The 22,464-nt window shown below is 41.5% G+C and overlaps 4 protein-coding genes across 4 annotated transcripts; all 4 read right to left on the reverse strand.

The window, feature by feature from the left end:
• Window positions 1-12,905: 12,905 nt before the first annotated feature.
• Window positions 12,906-13,474, reverse strand: LOC140376560 (histone H2B 1/2). Its single transcript, XM_072462038.1, has one exon. It carries the CDS (start codon window positions 13,455-13,457, stop codon window positions 13,083-13,085), a length of 375 nt encoding a protein of 124 aa, XP_072318139.1. The 5' UTR covers window positions 13,458-13,474; the 3' UTR covers window positions 12,906-13,082.
• A 2,084-nt stretch (window positions 13,475-15,558) lies between these two features.
• LOC140376559 (histone H2A-like) lies at window positions 15,559-16,026 on the reverse strand. Its single transcript, XM_072462037.1, has one exon. The coding sequence runs from the start codon at window positions 15,993-15,995 to the stop codon at window positions 15,618-15,620; it is 378 nt and encodes a 125-aa protein (XP_072318138.1). The 5' UTR covers window positions 15,996-16,026; the 3' UTR covers window positions 15,559-15,617.
• Window positions 16,027-17,232: 1,206 nt separating this feature from the next.
• Window positions 17,233-17,680, reverse strand: LOC140376557 (histone H3). Its single transcript, XM_072462035.1, has one exon. It carries the CDS (start codon window positions 17,657-17,659, stop codon window positions 17,249-17,251), a length of 411 nt encoding a protein of 136 aa, XP_072318136.1. The 5' UTR covers window positions 17,660-17,680; the 3' UTR covers window positions 17,233-17,248.
• A 1,294-nt stretch (window positions 17,681-18,974) lies between these two features.
• Window positions 18,975-19,671, reverse strand: LOC140376555 (histone H1-like). The gene has a single exon (XM_072462032.1). The coding sequence runs from the start codon at window positions 19,609-19,611 to the stop codon at window positions 18,997-18,999; it is 615 nt and encodes a 204-aa protein (XP_072318133.1). The 5' UTR covers window positions 19,612-19,671; the 3' UTR covers window positions 18,975-18,996.
• Between the last annotated feature and the right edge of the window lie 2,793 nt (window positions 19,672-22,464).

The raw sequence follows: 22,464 nt of genomic DNA on the forward strand, positions 1-22,464 counted from the left end.
ACTTATTCTATATTTTCAAGGCCTGAGGCGAAACTTAACCTCCTTAAACGCTCCACGTGTGTTTGTGTTTAATGGTGAGTCAGTTCAGGTGTAAAGAGAACTACAGAGAACTACAGAGAACTACAGATGACTACAGAGAACTACAGAGAACTACAGAGAACTACAGATGACTACAGAGAACTACAGAGAACTACAGAGAACTACAGAGAACTACAGAGGAATACAGAGAACTACAGAGAACTACAGAGGACTACAGAGAACTACAGAGAACTACAGAGGACTACAGAGACCTACAGATAACTACAGAGAACTACAGAGAACTACAGAGAACTACAGATGACTACAGAGAACTACAGAGAACTACAGATGACTACAGAGAACTACAGAGAACTACAGAGAACTACAGATGACTACAGAGAACTACAGAGAACTACAGATGACTACAGAGAACTACAGAGAACTACAGATGACTACAGAGAACTACAGAGAACTACAGAGAACTACAGATGACTACAGAGAACTACAGAGGACTACAGAGGACTACAGAGAACTACAGAGGACTACAGAGAACTACAGATAACTACAGAGAACTACAGAGGACTACAGAGAACTACAGAGGACTACAGAGGACTACAGAGAACTACAGAGAACTACAGATGACTACAGAGAACTACAGAGGACTACAGAGGACTACAGATGACTACAGAGAACTACAGAGAACTACAGAGAACTACAGAGAACTACAGAGGAATACAGAGAACTACAGAGAACTACAGAGGACTACAGAGAACTACAGAGAACAACAGAGGACTACAGAGACCTACAGATAACTACAGAGAACTACAGAGAACTACAGAGGACTACAGAGAACTACAGAGACCTACAGAGAACTACAGAGAACTACAGAGGACTACAGATGACTACAGAAAACTACAGAGAACTACAGAGAACTACAGAGACCTACAGAGAACTACAGAGAACTACAGAGACCTACAGAGAACTACAGAGAACTACAGAGGACTACAGAGGACTACAGATGACTACAGAGAACTAGAGAGAACTACAGAGAACTACAGAGAACTACAGAGGACTACAGATGACTACAGAGAACTACAGAGGACTACAGAGAACTACAGAGAACTACAGAGGACTACAGAGAACTACAAAGGACTACAGATGATACAGAGAACTACAGAGAACTACAGAGGACTACAGATGACTACAGAGAACTACAGAGAACTACAGAGGACTACAGAGAACTACAGAGGACTACAGAGAACTACAGAGAACTACAGAGAACTACAGAGAACTACAGAGAACTACAGAGAACTACAGAGGACTACAGAGAACTACAGAGAACTAAATATGACTACAGAGAACTACAGAGGACTACAGAGAACTACAGAGGACTACAGAGGACTACAGAGAACTACAGAGGACTACAGAGAACTACAGAGAACTACATAGGACTACAGATGACTACAGAGAACTACAGATGACTACAGAGAACTACAGAGGACTACAGAGAACTACAGAGAACTACAGAGAACTACAGATGACTACAGAGAACTACAGAGAACTACATATGACTACAGAGAACTACAGAGGACTACAGATGACTACAGAGAACTACAGAGGACTAGAGAGAACTACAGAGAACTACAGAGAACTACAGAGAACTACAGAGGACTACAGAGAACTACAGAGAACTACAGAGAACTACAGATGACTACAGATAACTACAGAGAACTACATATGACTACAGAGAACTACAGAGGACTACAGATGACTACAGAGAACTACAGAGGACTACAGAGAACTACAGTGAACTACAGAGGACTACAGAGAACTACAGAGGACTACAGATGACTACAGAGGACTACAGAGAACTACAGAGAACTACAGATGACTACAGAGAACTACAGAGGACTACAGATGACTACAGAGAACTACAGATGACTACAGAGAACTACAGAGAACTACAGAGGACTACAGAGGACTACAGATGACTACAGAGAACTACAGAGGACTACAGATGACTACAGAGAACTACAGAGGACTACAGAGGACTACAGATGACTACAGAGAACTACAGAGAACTACAGATGACTACAGAGAACTACAGAGGACTACAGATGACTACAGAGAACTACAGATGACTACAGAGAACTACAGAGAACTACAGATGACTACAGAGAACTACAGAGGACTACAGATGACTACAGAGAACTACAGAGAACTACAGAGAACTACAGAGGACTACAGAGGACTACAGATGACTACAGAGAACTACAGAGAACTACAGAGAACTACAGAGAACTACAGAGAACTACAGAGGACTACAGAGAACTACAGAGAACTACAGATGACTACAGAGAACTACAGAGAACTACAGAGAACTACAGAGAACTACAGATGACTACAGAGAACTACAGAGGACTACAGATGACTACAGAGAACTACAGAGGACTACAGAGAACTACAGATAACTACAGAGAACTACAGAGGACTACAGAGAACTACAGAGGACTACAGAGAACTACAGAGAACTACAGATGACTACAGAGAACTACAGAGGACTACAGAGGACTACAGATGACTACAGAGAACTACAGAGAACTACAGAGAACTACAGAGAACTACAGAGGAATACAGAGAACTACAGAGAACTACAGAGGACTACAGAGAACTACAGAGGACTACAGAGAACTACAGAGAACTACAGAGGACTACAGAGACCTACAGATAACTACAGAGAACTACAGAGAACTACAGAGGACTACAGAGAACTACAGAGACCTACAGAGAACTACAGAGAACTACAGAGGACTACAGATGACTACAGAGAACTACAGAAAACTACAGAGAACTACAGAGAACTACAGAGAACTACAGAGAACTACTGAGACCTACAGAGAACTACAGAGAACTACAGAGAACTACAGAGAACTACAGAGAACTACAGAGGACTACAGAGGACTACAGAGAACTACAGAGAACTACAGAGAACTACAGAGGACTACAGATGACTACAGAGAACTATAGATGATACAGAGAACTACAGAGAACTACAGAGGACTACAGATGACTACAGAGAACTACAGAGAACTACAGAGGACTACAGAGAACTACAGAGGACTACAGAGAACTACAGAGAACTACAGATAACTACAGAGGACTACAGAGAACTACAGAGAACTACAGAGAACTACAGAGGACTACAGAGAACTACAGAGAACTACAGAGAACTACAGATGACTACAGAGAACTACAGAGAACTACAGAGAACTACATATGACTACAGAGAACTACAGAGGACTACAGAGAACTACAGAGGACTACAGAGGACTACAGAGAACTACAGAGGACTACAGAGAACTACAGAGAACTACATAGGACTACAGATGACTACAGAGAACTACAGAGGACTACAGAGAACTACAGAGGACTACAGAGAACTACAGAGAACTACAGAGAACTACAGATGACTACAGAGAACTACAGAGAACTACATATGACTACAGAGAACTACAGAGGACTACAGATGACTACAGAGAACTACAGAGGACTAGAGAGAACTACAGAGAACTACAGAGGACTACAGAGAACTACAGAGGACTACAGATGACTACAGAGGACTACAGAGAACTACAGAGAACTACAGAGAACTACAGATGACTACAGAGAACTACAGAGGACTACAGATGACTACAGAGAACTACAGATGACTACAGAGAACTACAGAGAACTACAGAGGACTACAGAGGACTACAGATGACTACAGAGAACTACAGAGGACTACAGATGACTACAGAGAACTACAGAGGACTACAGAGGACTACAGAGGACTACAGAGGACTACAGAGGACTACAGAGAACTACAGAGAACTACAGATGACTACAGAGAACTACAGAGGACTACAGATGACTACAGAGAACTACAGATGACTACAGAGAACTACAGAGAACTACAGATGACTACAGAGAACTACAGAGGACTACAGATGACTACAGAGAACTACAGAGAACTACAGAGAACTACAGATGACTACAGAGAACTACAGAGAACTACAGATGACTACAGAGAACTACAGAGGACTACAGATGACTACAGAGAACTACAGAAAACTACAGAGAACTACAGAGAACTACAGAGAACTACAGAGACCTACAGAGAACTACAGAGAACTACAGAGAACTACGGAGAACTACAGAGAACTACAGAGGACTACAGAGGACTACAGATGACTACAGAGAACTACAGAGAACTACAGAGAACTACAGAGAACTACAGAGGACTACAGATGACTACAGAGAACTACAGAGGACTACAGAGAACTACAGAGAACTACAGAGGACTACAGAGAACTACAAAGGACTACAGATGATACAGATAACTACAGAGAACTACAGAGGACTACAGATGACTACAGAGAACTACAGAGAACTACAGAGGACTACAGAGAACTACAGAGGACTACAGAGAACTACAGAGAACTACAGAGAACTACAGAGGACTACAGAGAACTACAGAGAACTACAGAGAACTACAGAGGACTACAGAGAACTACAGAGAACTACAGATGACTACAGAGAACTACAGAGAACTACAGAGAACTACATATGACTACAGAGAACTACAGAGGACTACAGAGAACTACAGAGGACTACAGAGGACTACAGAGAACTACAGAGGACTACAGAGAACTACATAGGACTACAGATGACTACAGCGAACTACAGAGGACTACAGAGAACTACAGAGGACTACAGAGAACTACAGAGAACTACAGAGAACTACAGATGACTACAGATAACTACAGAGAACTACATATGACTACAGAGAACTACAGAGGACTACAGATGACTACAGAGAACTACAGAGGACTACAGAGAACTACAGAGAACTACAGAGGACTACAGAGAACTACAGAGGACTACAGATGACTACAGAGGACTACAGAGAACTACAGAGAACTACAGATGACTACAGAGAACTACAGAGGACTACAGATGACTACAGAGAACTACAGATGACTACAGAGAACTACAGAGAACTACAGAGGACTACAGAGGACTACAGATGACTACAGAGAACTACAGAGGACTACAGATGACTACAGAGAACTACAGAGGACTAGAGAGGACTACAGATGACTACAGAGAACTACAGAGAACTACAGATGACTACAGAGAACTACAGAGGACTACAGATGACTACAGAGAACTACAGATGACTACAGAGAACTACAGAGAACTACAGATGACTACAGAGAACTACAGAGAACTACAGAGAACTACAGAGGACTACAGAGGACTACAGATGACTACAGAGAACTACAGAGAACTACAGAGGACTACAGAGAACTACAGAGAACTACAGATGACTACAGAGAACTACAGAGAACTACAGAGAACTACACAGAAGTGGAAATGTTACTTAGTACTTTTAAAAGGTTTTTTTAGATCTTGAGAAGTTTATTTTGTTAATTCAAATACAATATTTAACTATATTTAACAATAGACTAAATGTTTATCTCTGTAGATCAACTCTGAAGTTGTGATGCTCATAAACTGAAGCTCAGAGTTGGTGAAATGACACTTGTTTTTCTAAATACATTTCAGTTTATGAGAACAAACGTGTTTGTAATTTCTTTTAATTGATCCAGTAATTGCTTGAAAAACAGCGTAGGCTTTATAAAGCTATTTATTTCTTATATTTTGTATTGTTTTATTTTTTACGTTGTGTTCGGCCCGCGACCCAATTGAGTTTGACCCCCCTGGTCTAGACCAATCAGAGCGCGTGTAGGTGACGTGAACGGGCGAGGTGCCGTGGGTGAGCCCAAATGCCTCGAATAACCTACAGGCGTAAAACTATGATCCATGAGTTTAATAACTGAACATATCATCAAACTGATGACCACCACGGGCCTGAGGGCCGTGGGTCTGAGGGCCTCTGAGGGCCGTGGGTCTGAGGGCCGTGGGTCTGAGGGCCGTGGGTCTGAGGGCCTCTGAGGGCCGTGGGTCTGAGGGCCTCTGAGGGCCTCTGAGGGCCGTGGATCTGAGGGCCGTGGGTCTGAGGGCCTCTGAGGGCCGTGGGTCTGAGGGCCGTGGATCTGAGGGCCGTGGGTCTGAGGGCCGTGTAATAAATGCTATGGAAATGGAATGTTTTGCCAGGTATAAACTAATCGATGTTACGTCCCGTGCTCCACACTCTCTGCTCGCCCGTCCTCAGGTCTTTTACTCGGCTCCCTGAGCTTGGACTATACAGGCCTCTAGTGGCCGGTTGTAAACTCTGCATCCTCACAGTCTGCAAACATATAAACATGATCGATTGACGGACTCAGGCCCATATCCAACGGCCAGTCTCAGGTTCATAACGTTTGGGCGGGTTCATACTTCCCAACTTATTTACCATCCCGGGGGGAGATAATGCATAAAGAAGCAGAAGATTGTTTTGAGCAGAGGGGGTTGTCTGGGCTGTGACAGCTCTGGATGTGGACTAAAGACAACAGAAAGATGTTACAATGTCTTGGACTCATTTTGGGCCCAAAATCAAGTTATGATTTTGTTCTAATACATTTAGTTGACCAGTACATTCAATATTACCTCCAAGTGCCCATTTTCAGGTTCACTGCTAAAGTTGGTCTTTTCATTTTGTAAATGTCCAGTTACTTCAGTTCAGTCCATTTCATCCATATAATCACCATATAAATGATAAAGGGCTGTGATTTCAGGTACTCTTGAGTCTTGTTTTGTCTTTATATCCAGAAGTTAAAACTGTCTAAATCCAGTTAAATCCCATATTATCTTCACTCTCTGGTGGTGGATGTGATCACTGGTCATTTATCTGTGAATTTAAGTCACAGATAGAGCTCCCATTTATATATATATATATATATATATATAAAATACAATATATATCTGAGACAGTTCATAGCCACGCTGTAGATCTAAGGTTTTATTCTACTTTTTCCAGTTTTAATAATTTAGGATCAAACGAGGTGTAACCATGAGAAAAGATAATGCTCTTCTGCACATGTGTGTGGCTCTTAAAAGAGCCGTTGTTGTTGTTGTCGTGTTCAGTCAAGTGTCGTTTAACCTCCGAAGCCGTACAGAGTGCGGCCCTGTCTCTTCAGGGCGTACACCACGTCCATGGCGGTCACGGTCTTCCTCTTGGCGTGCTCGGTGTAGGTGACGGCGTCACGGATCACGTTCTCCAGGAAAACCTTGAGCACTCCGCGGGTCTCCTCGTAGATCAGACCGGAGATACGCTTCACGCCGCCGCGGCGAGCCAGACGGCGGATAGCGGGCTTGGTGATGCCCTGGATGTTGTCACGGAGAACTTTGCGGTGGCGCTTGGCGCCTCCTTTACCGAGTCCTTTTCCTCCTTTGCGTTTTTAAACAACTTTATTAAAGTTTCACATGTTTACATAAATTTACAGTGTATACAAAATTTCAGAAGTACATATCTATGTACAAATACAAATACAATTATAAATTCAAGATGTCCCAGGAAAAGGACGTGTTGAGTGTCCTTCGTCTCTTGAGTTCAGTGATTATCTGTCTGAATACAGTTGAACTGTTAATAAAAGTTTGTTGAAAGATACACTTTGTCCGTGTTTTCCAGATCTGAATTGTACAGATGGAGATGATGAGCTGAAAAAGTTCTGTTCGCTTTGGGGTGAAGGATTCCTGTAAGTGAGCGTACACCACGGAGCAGTAATTCAAGTGGAAATTGAGTCCTATTGTTTTTAGACGGTCCCATATTTCCTTAGTTCTATAACAGTCCATGAGAAGGTGCTCCAGAGTCTCTTCCTCTTCACAATTGGGCATGGGACATAATTTAGTTGTCACATAACAGCTCCACGACACAACAGCTCGCACAGGGAGTCTGTTCACTGCCATTAGCCACCTTTTGTCTCTGATGCTTTGTTCAGAGCATTTATTTAATCGTTTTATTACATTTATAGATTGATTTTCTGTTAATTGTTTAAAAATCAGCATGTCCCCATAAAGTGTTTCTATTATTAAATTGTACAGCATTTTAGAAGTTAATCCATTAAAATCCAGTTTATGTTTGTCAGTAAAATCACCGTATAGAAGTTTGTAAGCGGGGCCTTTACGTGCCCTCCCAAACCGCCTTTTCCACAGTTTGAGGTCCCCCACCCAAGGAGCACCTCGGGCAATGGCCAGGGAAGTGTTTTTTATGAAGGTTATTGTAAATTTAACTTCCAAATTAGTTGCTCCTAAACCGCCGACACTTTTATCTTTAAATAATAAATGTCGTTTTGTCACTTCACGAGTCGTGCCCCAGATGAAGTTTACACACAGTTTAGTTAGATGTTGTACAGTTTGTTTTGGAGGAGGAAAGATTGTAGCTAGGAATATTAGTTTTGAGAGAATAAACATTTTAATTATATTTATTCTTAGTTGGTAAGTCGTCTTTTTGTTTTCCCATTTTTTAAATTCTTCTTTCGTTTGATCAGTTTTTAGTTTCCAGTTTCTGTCAGAGCTGTTGTTGCATATGATTAGTCCTAATACTCTGATTTCTTCTTGAGGGTTTATGTTTATAATGACTTTTCTGTTTTCCTCTCCGATCCAGACGGCTTCAGTTTTATTGAGATTTAGTTTCGCGCCTGAAGCATTTTCATAGATTTTAAGAATTGAGTTTAAGTGTTCTACTTCCGTTTGGTTTTGAATAATCACAGTGATGTCATCTGCATAGGCCATGGCTTTAACTTTAAACGAGTCATGAAGATCTATTCCTTCGATATTTGTACATTTATTGATAGTGGATATTAGTGGATTAATGGCTATAACGTAAAGTGCTGCACTCAGAGGACATCCTTGTTTTACCCCACGACACACATTGAACGATTTAGTTAAAACACCATTTACATTAACACATACAGTGGATTTAAAGTACAAACATTTGATCATATTAATAAATTCTGTAGGAAAACCATATCTAGACAATACGTGCCATAAATATTCCTGTGACACAAAATCAAAGGCTTTTTTTTGGTCTAGGCCTAAAACATAAAAATTCTGGTCTTCCTTATTTAAATTCAAAACTTCTCTTAAAGTGCATAGATTGTCCCACATGACCCGCCCTTTAATCGCACACGTTTGTTCCTTTTCAATTATTTCTTCGAGTAAATCGTTCATTCTATTTACAATAATTTTTGCCAGTATTTTATAATCAGTATTCATGATTGTTAAGTGCCTGTAGTTATTGATGTCACATTTGTCTCCTTTTTTATACAGTAAATTCATGACCCCTTCGTAGAGAGTGTCCCCCAAACAGTCCCGGGACAGACCCTCATTATACACACGAGTTAAAAGTTCACTTATATCATTTACAAATAATTGATATAATTCAGAGGAAAGTCCATCTGGACCAGGACATTTTCCTCGATTTAGTTGTAAAATTGCCTGTTTGACTTCTGACTCTTGTATTTCTTGAGTGAGCGGGTTGAAGTCCAGGTGGCTGTACGTGGGGACGTCTCTTAATATTGTTTGAACATCGAAATATTTTGGGTTTATTCTTTTGTAGTTTTCTGCACATATTAGTTTTATTGTTTCACGTTTTTCTTTCTCTTCAGAAATAATGGAGCCATTTGGGGCTTGGACAGAAGCAATAAATTTATCTTTTAATTCTTTGGTGTAATTTAAAACAGCTTGATCAATATTTCCGTTATTGTCAATATTTGTTGTTTTAGTTATGTTAAATAATAATTCAGAATTAATATGTTTAATCTGAGATTTTATTTCTTTGATCTTAGTTATATCATCATCATTATTATCAGGATTGTGTTTCAGATTTATGTACTCAGTAATTAAATTTTCATAATATGCATTTTTTATTTTGTTTAATTCTTTACTTTGATTTTTAAGAAAACGTTTAATTCTTGATTTAAACATTTCCCAGAGAGAGATGTAAGAGTTGGTTAAACATTTTAAAGAGATTATTCTATGGATTTCTAGTTTTATTTCATTTATTGCATGTAGATTTTGAAAACATTGATTAACTTTCCAGTATCCTTTCTGTTCAGACGGGCCGTGAGTGAGTGACGTCTGGACGATCAAGTGGTCAGAGAATTCAGTTAATATTGTTTTGTAGTTAAAGGCTTTAATATTTGAAGAAGTATAAATACGATCAATTCGAGTTTTGGTTTTGGTGTCGAAACGTGTAAAATCAATATTATTGGGGTACAGTGCTCTGTAAACATCAATTAAATCTTCAGTGACATCTTTTAAAAGTTTTCCCTCTTTGGTCATTTGTGTTGGAGTGTTTGCTATTCTGTCTTTCACGTCTGTCACAGTATTAAAATCACCACATAAAATTACATTATAACTAACAAGTAAACATTCTTTTAACTTCCGGAATAATGTACATTTGCTATGTCTTGCCTGTGCAGTGTAAACATTGATAATTCTATATTTGTTATTTCTATAAAAACAGTCTACCAACAGGAGCCTTCCAGGCATTAGGACCCTTTGTTTTATCATTTCAACATCATCATTTTTAAAAAATATCCCAACACCATCAGCACTTTCCTCCCCAATGGACACAACAGATTTCCCTTTTTTCCAAAGATTATTGACATCTTCCACGTCATTTGGAGTTTTTAGGCGCAACTCTTGTAAACACAATACATCATAGTTTGTTTTTAACAGGAAGTCTATTTTGGGTTGTCTACATTTGGTCGACTGGATCCCTCTCAGGTTCCATGTGGCCACAGTTAGAGTTGTCATTGGGGTTTAATGTCAGGGGAGACTTTATTATCAACTTTCTTATTGTTACTGTTTCTGGATCTTTTCTTCTTACGTTTCCCGTTCACCAGGATAAAATCAGTGGGGGGATAAATACCTTCTGGGGTGACAGAGGAGTCGGATTGAACCCTCTCAGGGGGCAGAGGAGAGCTGCTGCTCTGGATCTCTGAGGCAGAGCTAATCTCAGAGCTCGGGCTCTCACTCGCACTCTCGTATTGCTGCTCATGATCACTTTCAGAGATACTTAGTGAAGACTCCTCACCTTCACCCTGGGGGTCGTGGGAGTCGTCTGAGGATGGTAACGGGGGCATATTTGAGTGCGTAGAGTCGGACTCATCAATTATTAGTGGTTCGGAGTGTAAATCCTGCTCCGGACAGTTGGAGGGCGGGTCAGGAGGCCGGGCACAGATCTCTGGTGTCGGCTTGGAGATGGTTATATTTACGTTGGCTCCAGGAGGGAGCTTAGTAGAAGCGGGTCGAGAGCTGGTCTCCGGCGGCTTGGTTTTACCAGGCTGCGCACTGATCACAGGCGGCGGTTTTTTAGGCCGGGCACTGCGTTCAGGCGAATTCCCGGTGCCACTGGTCGCAGTCGGCGGCTGTTCGGACCGGTCACTGTGCTCAGTGGAGGCGCCTCGAGAGATCCCTGGCTGGCGCTGCACCTCCGAGCCTCTAGAGGGCGGCAGAGGCGGGCGGGGGTCAGGATGCTCAGATGTGGAGCTGGGCCTAGGTCTGGGTTGTTTGCTGTGGAGTGGCTTTGTAACAGGCTGCTCTGTGGTCAGATTGGATGGCTGGACTGTTGCGGCTTGTGCATAAGACATCCGGGTGTTATCAGTGTCTGCTTGTGTATTTGTGGGAGGTGCTTTGGACTTATTGTAGTGTGAGCTGGGGCAGGTGAAATATGTGTGACCATGTTCCCCACACAGGGAGCACAGAGCTTCAGACTCACAGTCCTTGGCCTTGTGTCCATTATTCCCACATCTCCAGCACTTCACCAGTGGACATTGTCTCACCTGATGGTCGAGGGACTGACAGATGAAGCAGGAGTTGATCTGTCCGGGGTAGATGATGCGGCCGTTGTAGGGACCGAGTGAGATGGAGTTAGGAATATTAACATAATGTCCATTAGAGTCTTTCAACAGTTTAACTTTATATTTCCGTATTCCGTACCAAATGCCAAATTTATCCACTGGTTTGGACATTTGGATTATATTGCAGAATCTGCGCAGGTACAGCGCGATGTCCTGATCCGCGATGCGGCCGGTCCAGAATTTCACTATAATGTTAGTTGTGTCAATCTGAATTGAGGACTCCACAGTCCAGTCTTTCCATTTTTGTTCTTTATGTTTAGCGGTGTATATTTCCAGGAATCGCCTGAGCGGCGTCTCATCGTAGAAGCAGATTTCAAAGTCCTTTTTGTTGGGAAGAGCAATGAAAGAATAAACGTTTGCTGCATTGATCCAGCAGGATTCGAGCAACAGCGTCTCTCCTACATAATCGCGGCTTGGAGGAGCCCCTCCGCCGCAGAATTTTAAGCGCACCCAGAGCTGTCCAGGGTTCAGACTAAACATTTCCTCCTTTGCCGCGTCCACTCATGTTTACTGTTTCTTGGTGGAAGAGTCAGATGTGGCTCTAACGGCCGCTCCAATGGTGTTTATCCTGCTTTTGCGGACGCAGGTGAAGACAGTCTGTGGGCGTGGCCGTTCTTCCACCAATAGGAACGTGCCTCCCAAAGGTCGTTTACGCAGAACAATACTTTTGCTTTTTTTAGTCTTAAAAGAAAAAAACGTACACATTTCTCACGATATTAACAAACTGAAAAACGATGCCCTTTCACTTAAATGAAAATACTGTTCATTCACAGCATACAATTAACTCCACAATAAAGTGCGTAAGTGCTCATCTTTCCACTTTTGAAACATTTCACAAAAATCTAAGTATATACATTATTAATAATATGGGCCTACATTAAATATGCTCATCTACGAGGTTGTAACATTTGTGAATGAATACTTAACATTTCCATTTACAATAGAGTATAACACTCCAGTAACTAACTTTACATATTTAGTTTACTGCTTTATTCAGAGCATGATTCATTTCAAGTCCGTCAAACAATCTTTGAATTTAACCAGACGTTGCAAATTTAGAGCGGTTTAACCAACCTAATTTTACTCTGGGTGGAGACCTCTTATCTAATTATATATATATACACATATATAAAAGCAAGTGGTAGACGTTCATCTTTGTCAGATGTGGGTGGCCCTGAGAAGGGCCGTTGTTGAAAGGTTGGAGCACACTGGGGTTTACTTGGAGCTGGTGTACTTGGTCACGGCCTTGGTGCCCTCGGACACGGCGTGCTTGGCCAGCTCTCCGGGCAGCAGGAGGCGCACGGCGGTCTGGATCTCTCTGGAGGTGATGGTGGAGCGCTTGTTGTAGTGCGCCAGGCGGGAGGCCTCTCCGCCGATCCTCTCGAAGATGTCGTTGACGAAAGAGTTCATGATGCCCATGGCCTTGGAGGAGATGCCGGTGTCGGGGTGGACCTGCTTCAGCACCTTGTACACGTAGATGGCGTAGCTCTCCTTCCTGGACTTTCTCCTCTTCTTGCCGCCTTTCCCAGCGGTCTTGGTCACGGCTTTCTTGGAGCCCTTCTTGGGCGCGGCCTTGGCGGGTTCAGGCATCGTGAGCTGTTCTGAGGACAGACGGACGAATGACTTGAGAGCGCGCCGCCCCGCGGTTTAAAGCAAGCCTCATGCAGATAAGCTGTGCTGTTCCTCGAAGCTGATTGGTGGATTATAAGAAGTGGTGTTTTCTCTTTTACAATTCCTCTGGGAAATATTGAAATAAAGAACTAAAGGATTTCTAAAATATCTAAATAAAAAAAAAGAAAAGAAAATCTCAGATGAAACTACTAAATTCAGAACTATCATTTAATAAAACCAAAAGTACACATATTGATAATAATGCTCAATTCTTACTAAATCACAAGAAATAATTACAAGGTAAATTCATAGCTTCAATCCAGTTGTTTGTAAATACAAAATATTATGCATTCCCTTTTTCATATATTTTACATTGTATGTTGCACCTTTGATGCCAAAGCATTTCCCAGTCTGTGAATTCTGTAATTGACCCTAACCCTTTCTTAGTTAGAACACGTGTTTATTTTGTTTTCTGATACAGTAAATGTATTTTCAAAGCAGTTGATCTCATCACTGATGGTACTTTACTGTGTATTAAACAACTCAACAAAAATAACTGCAAACCACACAATTAACAAACACAGTTCTTTCACAGAAGTGCCTGTGGGATCTACAAACTTTAACTAATATTATAGTTGTTTTTACTATTGAATAAACACTAAAATCTAAAGTTTAGCCCAATTATCAAAACCTTACAGTCAAGGAGCAAAACTGGGCCTCAGATCTGCACCACTGTAACACAATAAGTCAGTTCACACTTTGTGCAAAACAACACACACAGTGATTTACAACACTGAACACACTTGTATGTATTTAAGACACAGAAGTTTATCAAAATGTCACTTCTTTGCAATGCTAAAGCACTGACTGTCAAATGACCACACCCATGTGCCAAATGACCACACCCATGAGCCAAATGACCACACCCATCTGGTGTGTAACTGGTGTGTAACTGGTGTGTATCTGGTGTGTAACTGGTGTGTAACTGGAGTGTATCTGGTGTGTAACTGGTGTGTATCTGGAGTGTAACTGGTGTGTAACTGGTGTGTATCTGGTGTGTAACTGGTGTGTAACTGGTGTGTATCTGGTGTGTAACTGGTGTGTAACTGGTGTGTAACTGGAGTGTATCTGGTGTGTAACTGGTGTGTAACTTGTGTGTATCTGGTGTGTAACTGGTGTGTATCTGGTGTGTAACTGGTGTGTAACTGGAGTGTATCTGGTGTGTAACTGGTGTGTAACTTGTGTGTATCTGGTGTGTAACTGGTGTGTATCTGGTGTGTAACTGGTGTGTAACTGGAGTGTATCTGGTGTGTAACTGGTGTGTAACTTGTGTGTATCTGGTGTGTATCTGGTGTGTAACTGGAGTGTATCTGGTGTGTAACTGGTGTGTAACTTGTGTGTATCTGGTGTGTAACTTGTGTGTATCTGGTGTGTAACTGGTGTGTAACTGGTGCAAACATAGATAAGTCATATGCAACATGTGTGTTTCATATGGTAAAAAAATATGGTTTTGATCAATTAGTGAAGAGTTTTTACAAGAGTGGTTCATTTTGCAAAGGAGCTAAGGTGTTTTGCTAATTGGGTTTGTGGTTGTGCTAATTGTGTGTAGGGTTTTGCTAAATGAAACAAAACAATCAAAATTGTGTTTATTTAATCGTAAAAAAATGTAATATATATATATATATATATAAATGGGAGCTTTGTCTGTGACTTGAATTCACAGTTAAATGACCGTCAGTGATCAAATCCACCACTAGAGAGCGAAGATAATATGGCATTTAACTGGATTTAGACAAGTTTTAACTTTTGGATAGACAAAGCAAAACAAGACTCAAGAGTACCTGAAATCACAGCACTTTATAATTTATATGGTTTAATTCAATTCGGTTGTTGGAATATTTAACAGGCTTTTAGTTTTGGGATTTGACCAATTCATCACTGTTAGTTTTGACCAGTGAGACGTTTGACAATTATTTTCTTTGCCATGTTTGACATATTCTCACCCATTTGTAAGTCACTAAAATGTGGACAAGTTGACCTGCAAACAAGTTTCAGTTAGAAATCAGGCAACAGTTTTGTTTCCTTCTCTGGAGTGGGTGGCTCTTAAAAGAGCCGTTGTGTTGTTATCCGGGTCTGGCTTTACTTGGCCTTCTCGGTCTTCTTGGGCAGGAGCACGGCCTGGATGTTGGGCAGCACGCCTCCCTGGGCGATGGTCACTCCTCCCAGCAGCTTGTTCAGCTCCTCGTCGTTGCGGACGGCCAGCTGCAGGTGGCGGGGGATGATCCTGGTCTTCTTGTTGTCTCTGGCGGCGTTACCGGCCAACTCCAGGATCTCAGCGGTCAGGTACTCGAGCACCGCGGCCAGGTAGACGGGAGCTCCGGCTCCGACGCGCTGGGCGTAGTTACCCTTCCTCAGCAGCCTGTGCACACGGCCCACGGGGAACTGCAGCCCGGCTCTGGAGGAGCGGCTCTTTGCCTTTGCTCTGGCTTTACCGGCGCCCTTTCCTCTTCCAGACATGTTTGTAGTATCAGATGATTTCACACGAGGGAGAAACTGTTCTCTGTGGCCGCTCACAGGCGGTATATATAGCAGCAGTGCTGACTTCTGATTGGTCGGCTGAGCGTTAGTTTGATTCTCCAATCAGAGCACGGACATCCTCTCCGCTTTACCAAAGTAACAATACATGAAACAATACATTCAAGTTCACGACTGTACATTTAGGACAAGAGAACTTACAATGGGGAACAACACTGTGGCTATAACACTACTACTAAATTGTAATGTTGATAATTGTATCCTGTAGCAGATTAGAATTGTTTTTCGTTTTGAGTTTATAAAAGTTGTTTTATCATTGTACATTTTTGTTTCATTTATTTTTTTACTTTTGTTAAGAATATAAGGTTTTTCTTTTTTTCCTTTTGTAAGGGCTCCTCTATTTGCACATGAATTGCAATTACTGTGAAATGCATGTGCAGTCTATGTGCTGTCGTGACACATATGCATGTGCAATTACTGTCGTGATCACATGCAATGGTATTTATGTATTTATTTATTTGTCTATGGGAGTTTTTATTTATTTATAGGAGATCTTCTACTGAAAGTGTTTTTCAGACTTCCTATAAGTGATCTGTATCTACCAACGTTGCACCAATGAAATTTCCCCATGTGGGACAATAAAGGAATATCTTAACTATTAAAAGTGTAAGTTATCTGATGTCTCACTTCTGTACCTATGTTGTAACACTGACATTTCCCCACTGTGTGGATTATTAAAGGTTTATCTTAATCTTATGTTCGTGAATTCAGTTCATTGGCAATGGCAAAAAAAAAAAACACTTTTGACTCCGGTTCTACAGCAAGTGACATGTCTTATAAATATATGATATAACATACGTGTTAGGCTGAATTAACTTTAGGAAGTATGAGAAAAAAAACTTCTTATAGAACAAAACTCCTCTCATATCTTAATAGGGAATGGAGGAAAACCATAAATAAAAGTAAAGTAAAACTAGCTAGAATAAGACTAAATACTAATACAGTTACGTACACTCTTATTTACATCAGTTATAGGCACATGAACTTGGCCTTAATTGCTTGAGAGTATAATTGCACATGAACATGACAGTTTCACATAATTGAGTTGGTATTTAATATGTTTTTTAAAGGTGGCCCTATTTAGGATTCCAAGCAATGTTCTGGTCAAGTGTGGCTCTTAGAATGTGTTGGTGGCTCTTAAAAGAGCCGTTGCTTTGGGTTCACTCGGGGTCAGTTTAAGCCCTCTCTCCGCGGATGCGTCGGGCCAGCTGGATGTCCTTGGGCATGATGGTCACTCTCTTGGCGTGGATGGCGCACAGGTTGGTGTCCTCGAACAGACCCACCAGGTAGGCCTCGCTGGCCTCCTGCAGAGCCATGACGGCAGAGCTCTGGAAGCGCAGGTCGGTCTTGAAGTCCTGGGCGATCTCCCTGACGAGGCGCTGGAAGGGCAGCTTGCGGATGAGCAGCTCGGTGGACTTCTGGTAGCGGCGGATCTCCCTCAGGGCCACGGTGCCGGGCCTGTAACGGTGAGGCTTCTTGACGCCGCCGGTGGCCGGGGCGCTCTTGCGGGCCGCCTTGGTGGCGAGCTGCTTCCTGGGAGCCTTTCCTCCGGTGGATTTACGCGCTGTCTGCTTCGTTCTGGCCATTTTCTCTGCTCTTGGGTCAGTGTCAAACCTGAAACTCTTTGCTCTCTCAGCCAGCGGCAGCGGGCTTTATACAACCAGGGCGAAGCCGATTGGCTGAGCTGGGCTCGCGCTCTGAATTCAAACATTAACCACGCCTCTGTCCCACGCGCCCCGTGTTCTGTCCCTTTCATTCTATAACTTCATAAATAACGTGATCAGATTTTAGTTTGAGTTTCTTCAAGGCTTTTGAAACTGTAACAGTTCATTTTGAGTTGTCCTCATCAAACATATTAAACACTTTGTTCGTCAAAAACGTCACAATGCGTCCATGTTTCAGGATCACATAGAATAATATATTGTAGTGATATAAGATCACAAGCCTTTATTTGTCCCACAATGTGGAAATTCCACTGTTGCAACACAAAGTAGGTACAGAAGTGAAAAATAACGGATGAAAACAACTCGAAAAGCTCTTATAAAAAAAGCTCTTATACTATATAATAACAATAGTGACACTCTTATTTACAGCTGTTTCATGGACAGAGAATATTGAAAACATAATAATAAAAAATACAAAATATATACTATTTTTATAAATGTATAAAAACGTGAAACTGATGAAATAAAGCAAGACAACGTGCCTATTGCACTGCCTTGTAAAGTACTATAGTATTGTATTATAATTCTGTTCTTCTGTGGGTGAGTCTCACAGAAGAACCGTTTTGTGTCAATGTTGTGCTATTTACGTTCACAGAAATGACCAGCACAATCAAAAAGGAGCAGAGAAGAAAACAAATATATAAAAACAACAACAAAACAAGATGGTTTTGAACACATTTTGTTTAAGACAACTTGTTTAACGTTTCTCATTTACGACATGCCACACTTCAATGGTTCAGTCATTTTTTTTCCCTTTTCAAATTAATATGATTTTGTTGTTGCTTTAAACTGATAAATATAGAGAGCTTAGGTGATGTTTTTGAGTGACAATCCAATGAGTCCCAAAGTTTTACCCGAGCCACAGATATTGTCATTGTGGCGCCCCCTGCAATCCCTGTAATTGTCTTCAATGAATATGGTCTATGGTTTGGAAGTTCTTTTTGAGGTCGATATAAAGTGCTAGAGCGCTGTTTATTTTCAATTGCTGTGGTGATATGTTCTGTTTTCTGTGGAAGTGCTAAAGATGTAGGTCGTTCTTTCCTGAAACCAAACTGACTCTCCCAGTAATAAACAAAATGTGTTTCATGATTACTGTGATTGTGATTCTGCAACATTGATATTCAAGGGAAGAGCTGCTCTTTAGAGAGAGTGGTGGCTCTTAAAAGAGCCTTTTGAGGGTCGTGGTGGTCGCTGTGACTTTACTTCTTGGCCTTCCTTGCCGGGGCCTTCTTTGCGGGGGCCTTCTTCGCGGGGCTCTTCTTCACTGCCTTGGCGGCCTTCTTGGGCGCAGCTTTCTTGGGGCTCTTGGCGGGCTTCTTGGCTGCCACTTTCTTGGGGCTCTTGGCGGGCTTCTTCGCCGCTTTCTTGGCCGGGGACTTGGCCTTCTTGGCGGGCGCCTTCTTCACCACCTTCTTCTTGGGGGAAGCTGCCTTCTTCGCCGCCGCCGCGGGCTTCTTGGCTTTAACGGGGCTCTTCTTCTTCGCTGCGGTCTTGGGCTTGGCCTCCTTCGTGGCCAGTTTGAAGGAGCCGGAGGCCCCCGTGCCCTTGGTCTGGCTCACGGTGCCTGAGGCCACCATCTTCTTCAGAGTGGTGTTGATGCGCTTGTTGGCTTTCGCCACATCGACGCCCTTTGCCGCCAGCGCCTTCTTCACCGCGGCCACGGAAGTGCCCTTGCGCTCCTTGGACTCGGCGATGGCGTCGGTGATCAGCTTCGTGAGGCTGGGGCCCGCGTCCTTCTTCTTGGCCGCGGCCTTCTTCTTGGGGGCCTTGGCTTTGGCCGGAGCCGGGGCTGCTGCGGGAGCGGTCTCTGCCATGATTCGTGTCGGTTAGATCTGTGTCTGGAGCCGGGGCGCGCGCGGAGGATCCTTATAACGGACATGAGAACCGTAGAGACTCAACCCTCTCTGCTGAGCGGCGCCGGCTCCGCTTTGTGTTTTCTCTTCGCAGTTTAGAGTTAAAAATACAGTAACGTGACTAATTTTTTGCAAACTATTTGACACGAATCTTTAGAACAAAGTCACATCTAGTTGTCTAATGCAGTCATAGACTGACAGAGTCTTGTGTTTTTAAGAACGAGCCATCAAACCCTGGCCATGTCCACACCAGCGAGACACTCGGCATCGACTTTTTCCTACATTTAGCTTTAAAGTGGACTAAACTTTGATACATAAGAAACTATTTGTATTTAGACAAACAAAAGAGATGTCAAGGAGTAAATACACAAACTAAACTTGTAGTGTGGCTTCAGTGTTTAGTTGTAATTAACCGAGTTTGTGGCGGTAGTAAACACAAAGCTGAGGAGCCTTTCTGTGTCAGTCTGCGCTGGGGCAATGGTATAATTCTGTTCATGTACATAACTATATGTGTTTACACGAGTGTGATGTGTGGAAACTGTGTGGAGAAAGGTTTTGGAACAAATTAAGGAATATCAGAAATCAACATGTACATTTCAAACCATGGCGACTTGGTTAATTGCTGAATTTGTGTTAGAAGGATATAATGTATTTGATGTACACAGGCATTGTAAGTACAAGCACAATATTGTAGGTAAATCACTGATGGCTCAGTTATACATTAAGTAATGGAACATTTGCCTTAAAAACAGATGACAGTCAAAGTATACGTCCATGCCCGGGCACATTTTATACATGAGTTACCAACGGTGCATGACAAATTAAGTATTAAGATGTAAAGTGAGATGTTCAGTTTTGGATTAAAACCCAAACCAACACAAATAAGTGGAGATTGTGCTATAATATAATAGGATCATATATTTTACAAACAGTTATGATACGACCATAAGTGATCATATGTTAATGATCATTTCCTGGTGTCAAATTGTCAAAATAAAAAAAAACAAAAAGTGTTAAAAATATATACCGCTCCATTGTCTAAGGACAGCTGTAACAATCGAGGCCTTTTAAACAGAAGTATTAAATATTGATTGAAGGTGTTTTTGATGATGATCCAAATGAAGCCAACGTGGCTTTTATAATTGTCCAATTCTGGTTTATCATCAAAAAGACAAAGGCATAAGAAAAACTTAGATGACGCTTGAAAGTGAATATAAACTTTAAAAAACTAAGTTCCTCAATATTAAAAAAAGCAGCAACAACTTTATGTGTTCACTGCCATCAGCCTAAGGTCAGGAAACGTATTTAGACGCTTGATTACGTTTGTAGCTCCTCAGAAACAACGCTGCACATGGATCTCGAGATATTTATTAGCCTTTTTGATAGTAAAACGCCGTGAAAATTACAGACAGAACAAAAACAGTACATTTAGACACTCCCCATAATCATTGTTAAACACAGTATAATACAAACAGCTACCTCGTGGCCGCCTGTCACTGCGGAGGTCTTTTACTTGCTGGTACCATATAAGTGCATTTCATGCTGTTTATGACTTGATATAGTTAACATGACACAAATTCGCAATCACATCATTTTTTCATACAAAAGGTTCCTTGATCATTGGGCTGGGCTATTGCTTGTGCTGCCTTCAGCGTGGCACTGGTTCTGCCTTTCCTGCATGTGCGTGATAATCAATCCCATCTATGAAACAAAAATGCATTAACTATTTACTGACAGTTACAACGTTTATAGATGAATTTTTCAGCACCATAAATTGCCTCTATTATTAGTTTGTATAGCATTTCAGAAGTTAAGCCTCTGTAAATCAAGTTTATGTTAATGAGTAAAATCACCATATATAAGTTTGTCCCTGCCCACCATCTTTTTTCCAGAGTTTGAGGTTCCCCACCCAAGGAGTTCTTAAAGTTTCATGTCTAAATTAATTAATGTAGAAAAATATTCAGTTGTAGTCATCTAGACTCGGATGAGTCGAAACGTATCAGAGTCAGAACTACAATGGAACACTCCTGGACGAATGAGGGACACACCCACATGTTTCTGATTTTGATGAAATGTACAGCCACATTTTGCTTGTTTTGGCAGAGGACGGATTGAACATAACAAATTAGTTTTGAAAACAAAAATAAAATATAATTATTCTTAATTGCAAAGTTATTTGTCCGTTTTCCCATTTATTAAATAATGTTGTATTGTGTCATTTACAGTTCCTGAGGTCTTTGTTTTCCTCTGATCCAGACGCTTCAGTTTTGAATTTGAAGCATTTTCATAAATAAACTGCAGATAAGCAACAATATTCATATTATAGACTTGTTGGAGGTAATGCAATATTTTACTTTGTCTGGAACTGTAGGTCCTCTTGGTTCCTTAAGACATTAAATTTATAAAGAATTATATACTATGTTTCCCCTGTAAAGCAGGATTAGTGTCTCATTCGGACCAGAAGGTTTCTCTTCATGTTCTGTGTGTGGCTCTTAGATCCATTAATAAGCAGAAGATTTAAGATGAGATAAGATATTCCGTTATTGTCCCACATGGGGAAATTTCATTGATGCAACGCAGGACGATACAGAGGAAGAGAACAGATCACTTATAGGAAGTGTGAAAAGCACTGAAAAAATAAAGATAAAAATAAATACCATTGCATTTGATGTTAGAGAACTGAGATGACTTTTGAAAGTTTACCTTCATCATACACAAGATGGCGACATCAACCAGATCGTCTGCTGACGGTTTTAGTGAATTCAGTAAAGTAGCTTTGTTAAGCACAAAACACTCAGTTTTTGTCAAGTGAGA

The sequence above is a fragment of the Eucyclogobius newberryi genome, unplaced genomic scaffold (assembly GCF_026437365.1).
Source record: "Eucyclogobius newberryi isolate DKJ021-1_F unplaced genomic scaffold, fEucNew1.0.hap1 SCAF_37, whole genome shotgun sequence".
In the NCBI taxonomy this organism is placed as follows: domain Eukaryota; kingdom Metazoa; phylum Chordata; class Actinopteri; order Gobiiformes; family Gobiidae; genus Eucyclogobius; species Eucyclogobius newberryi.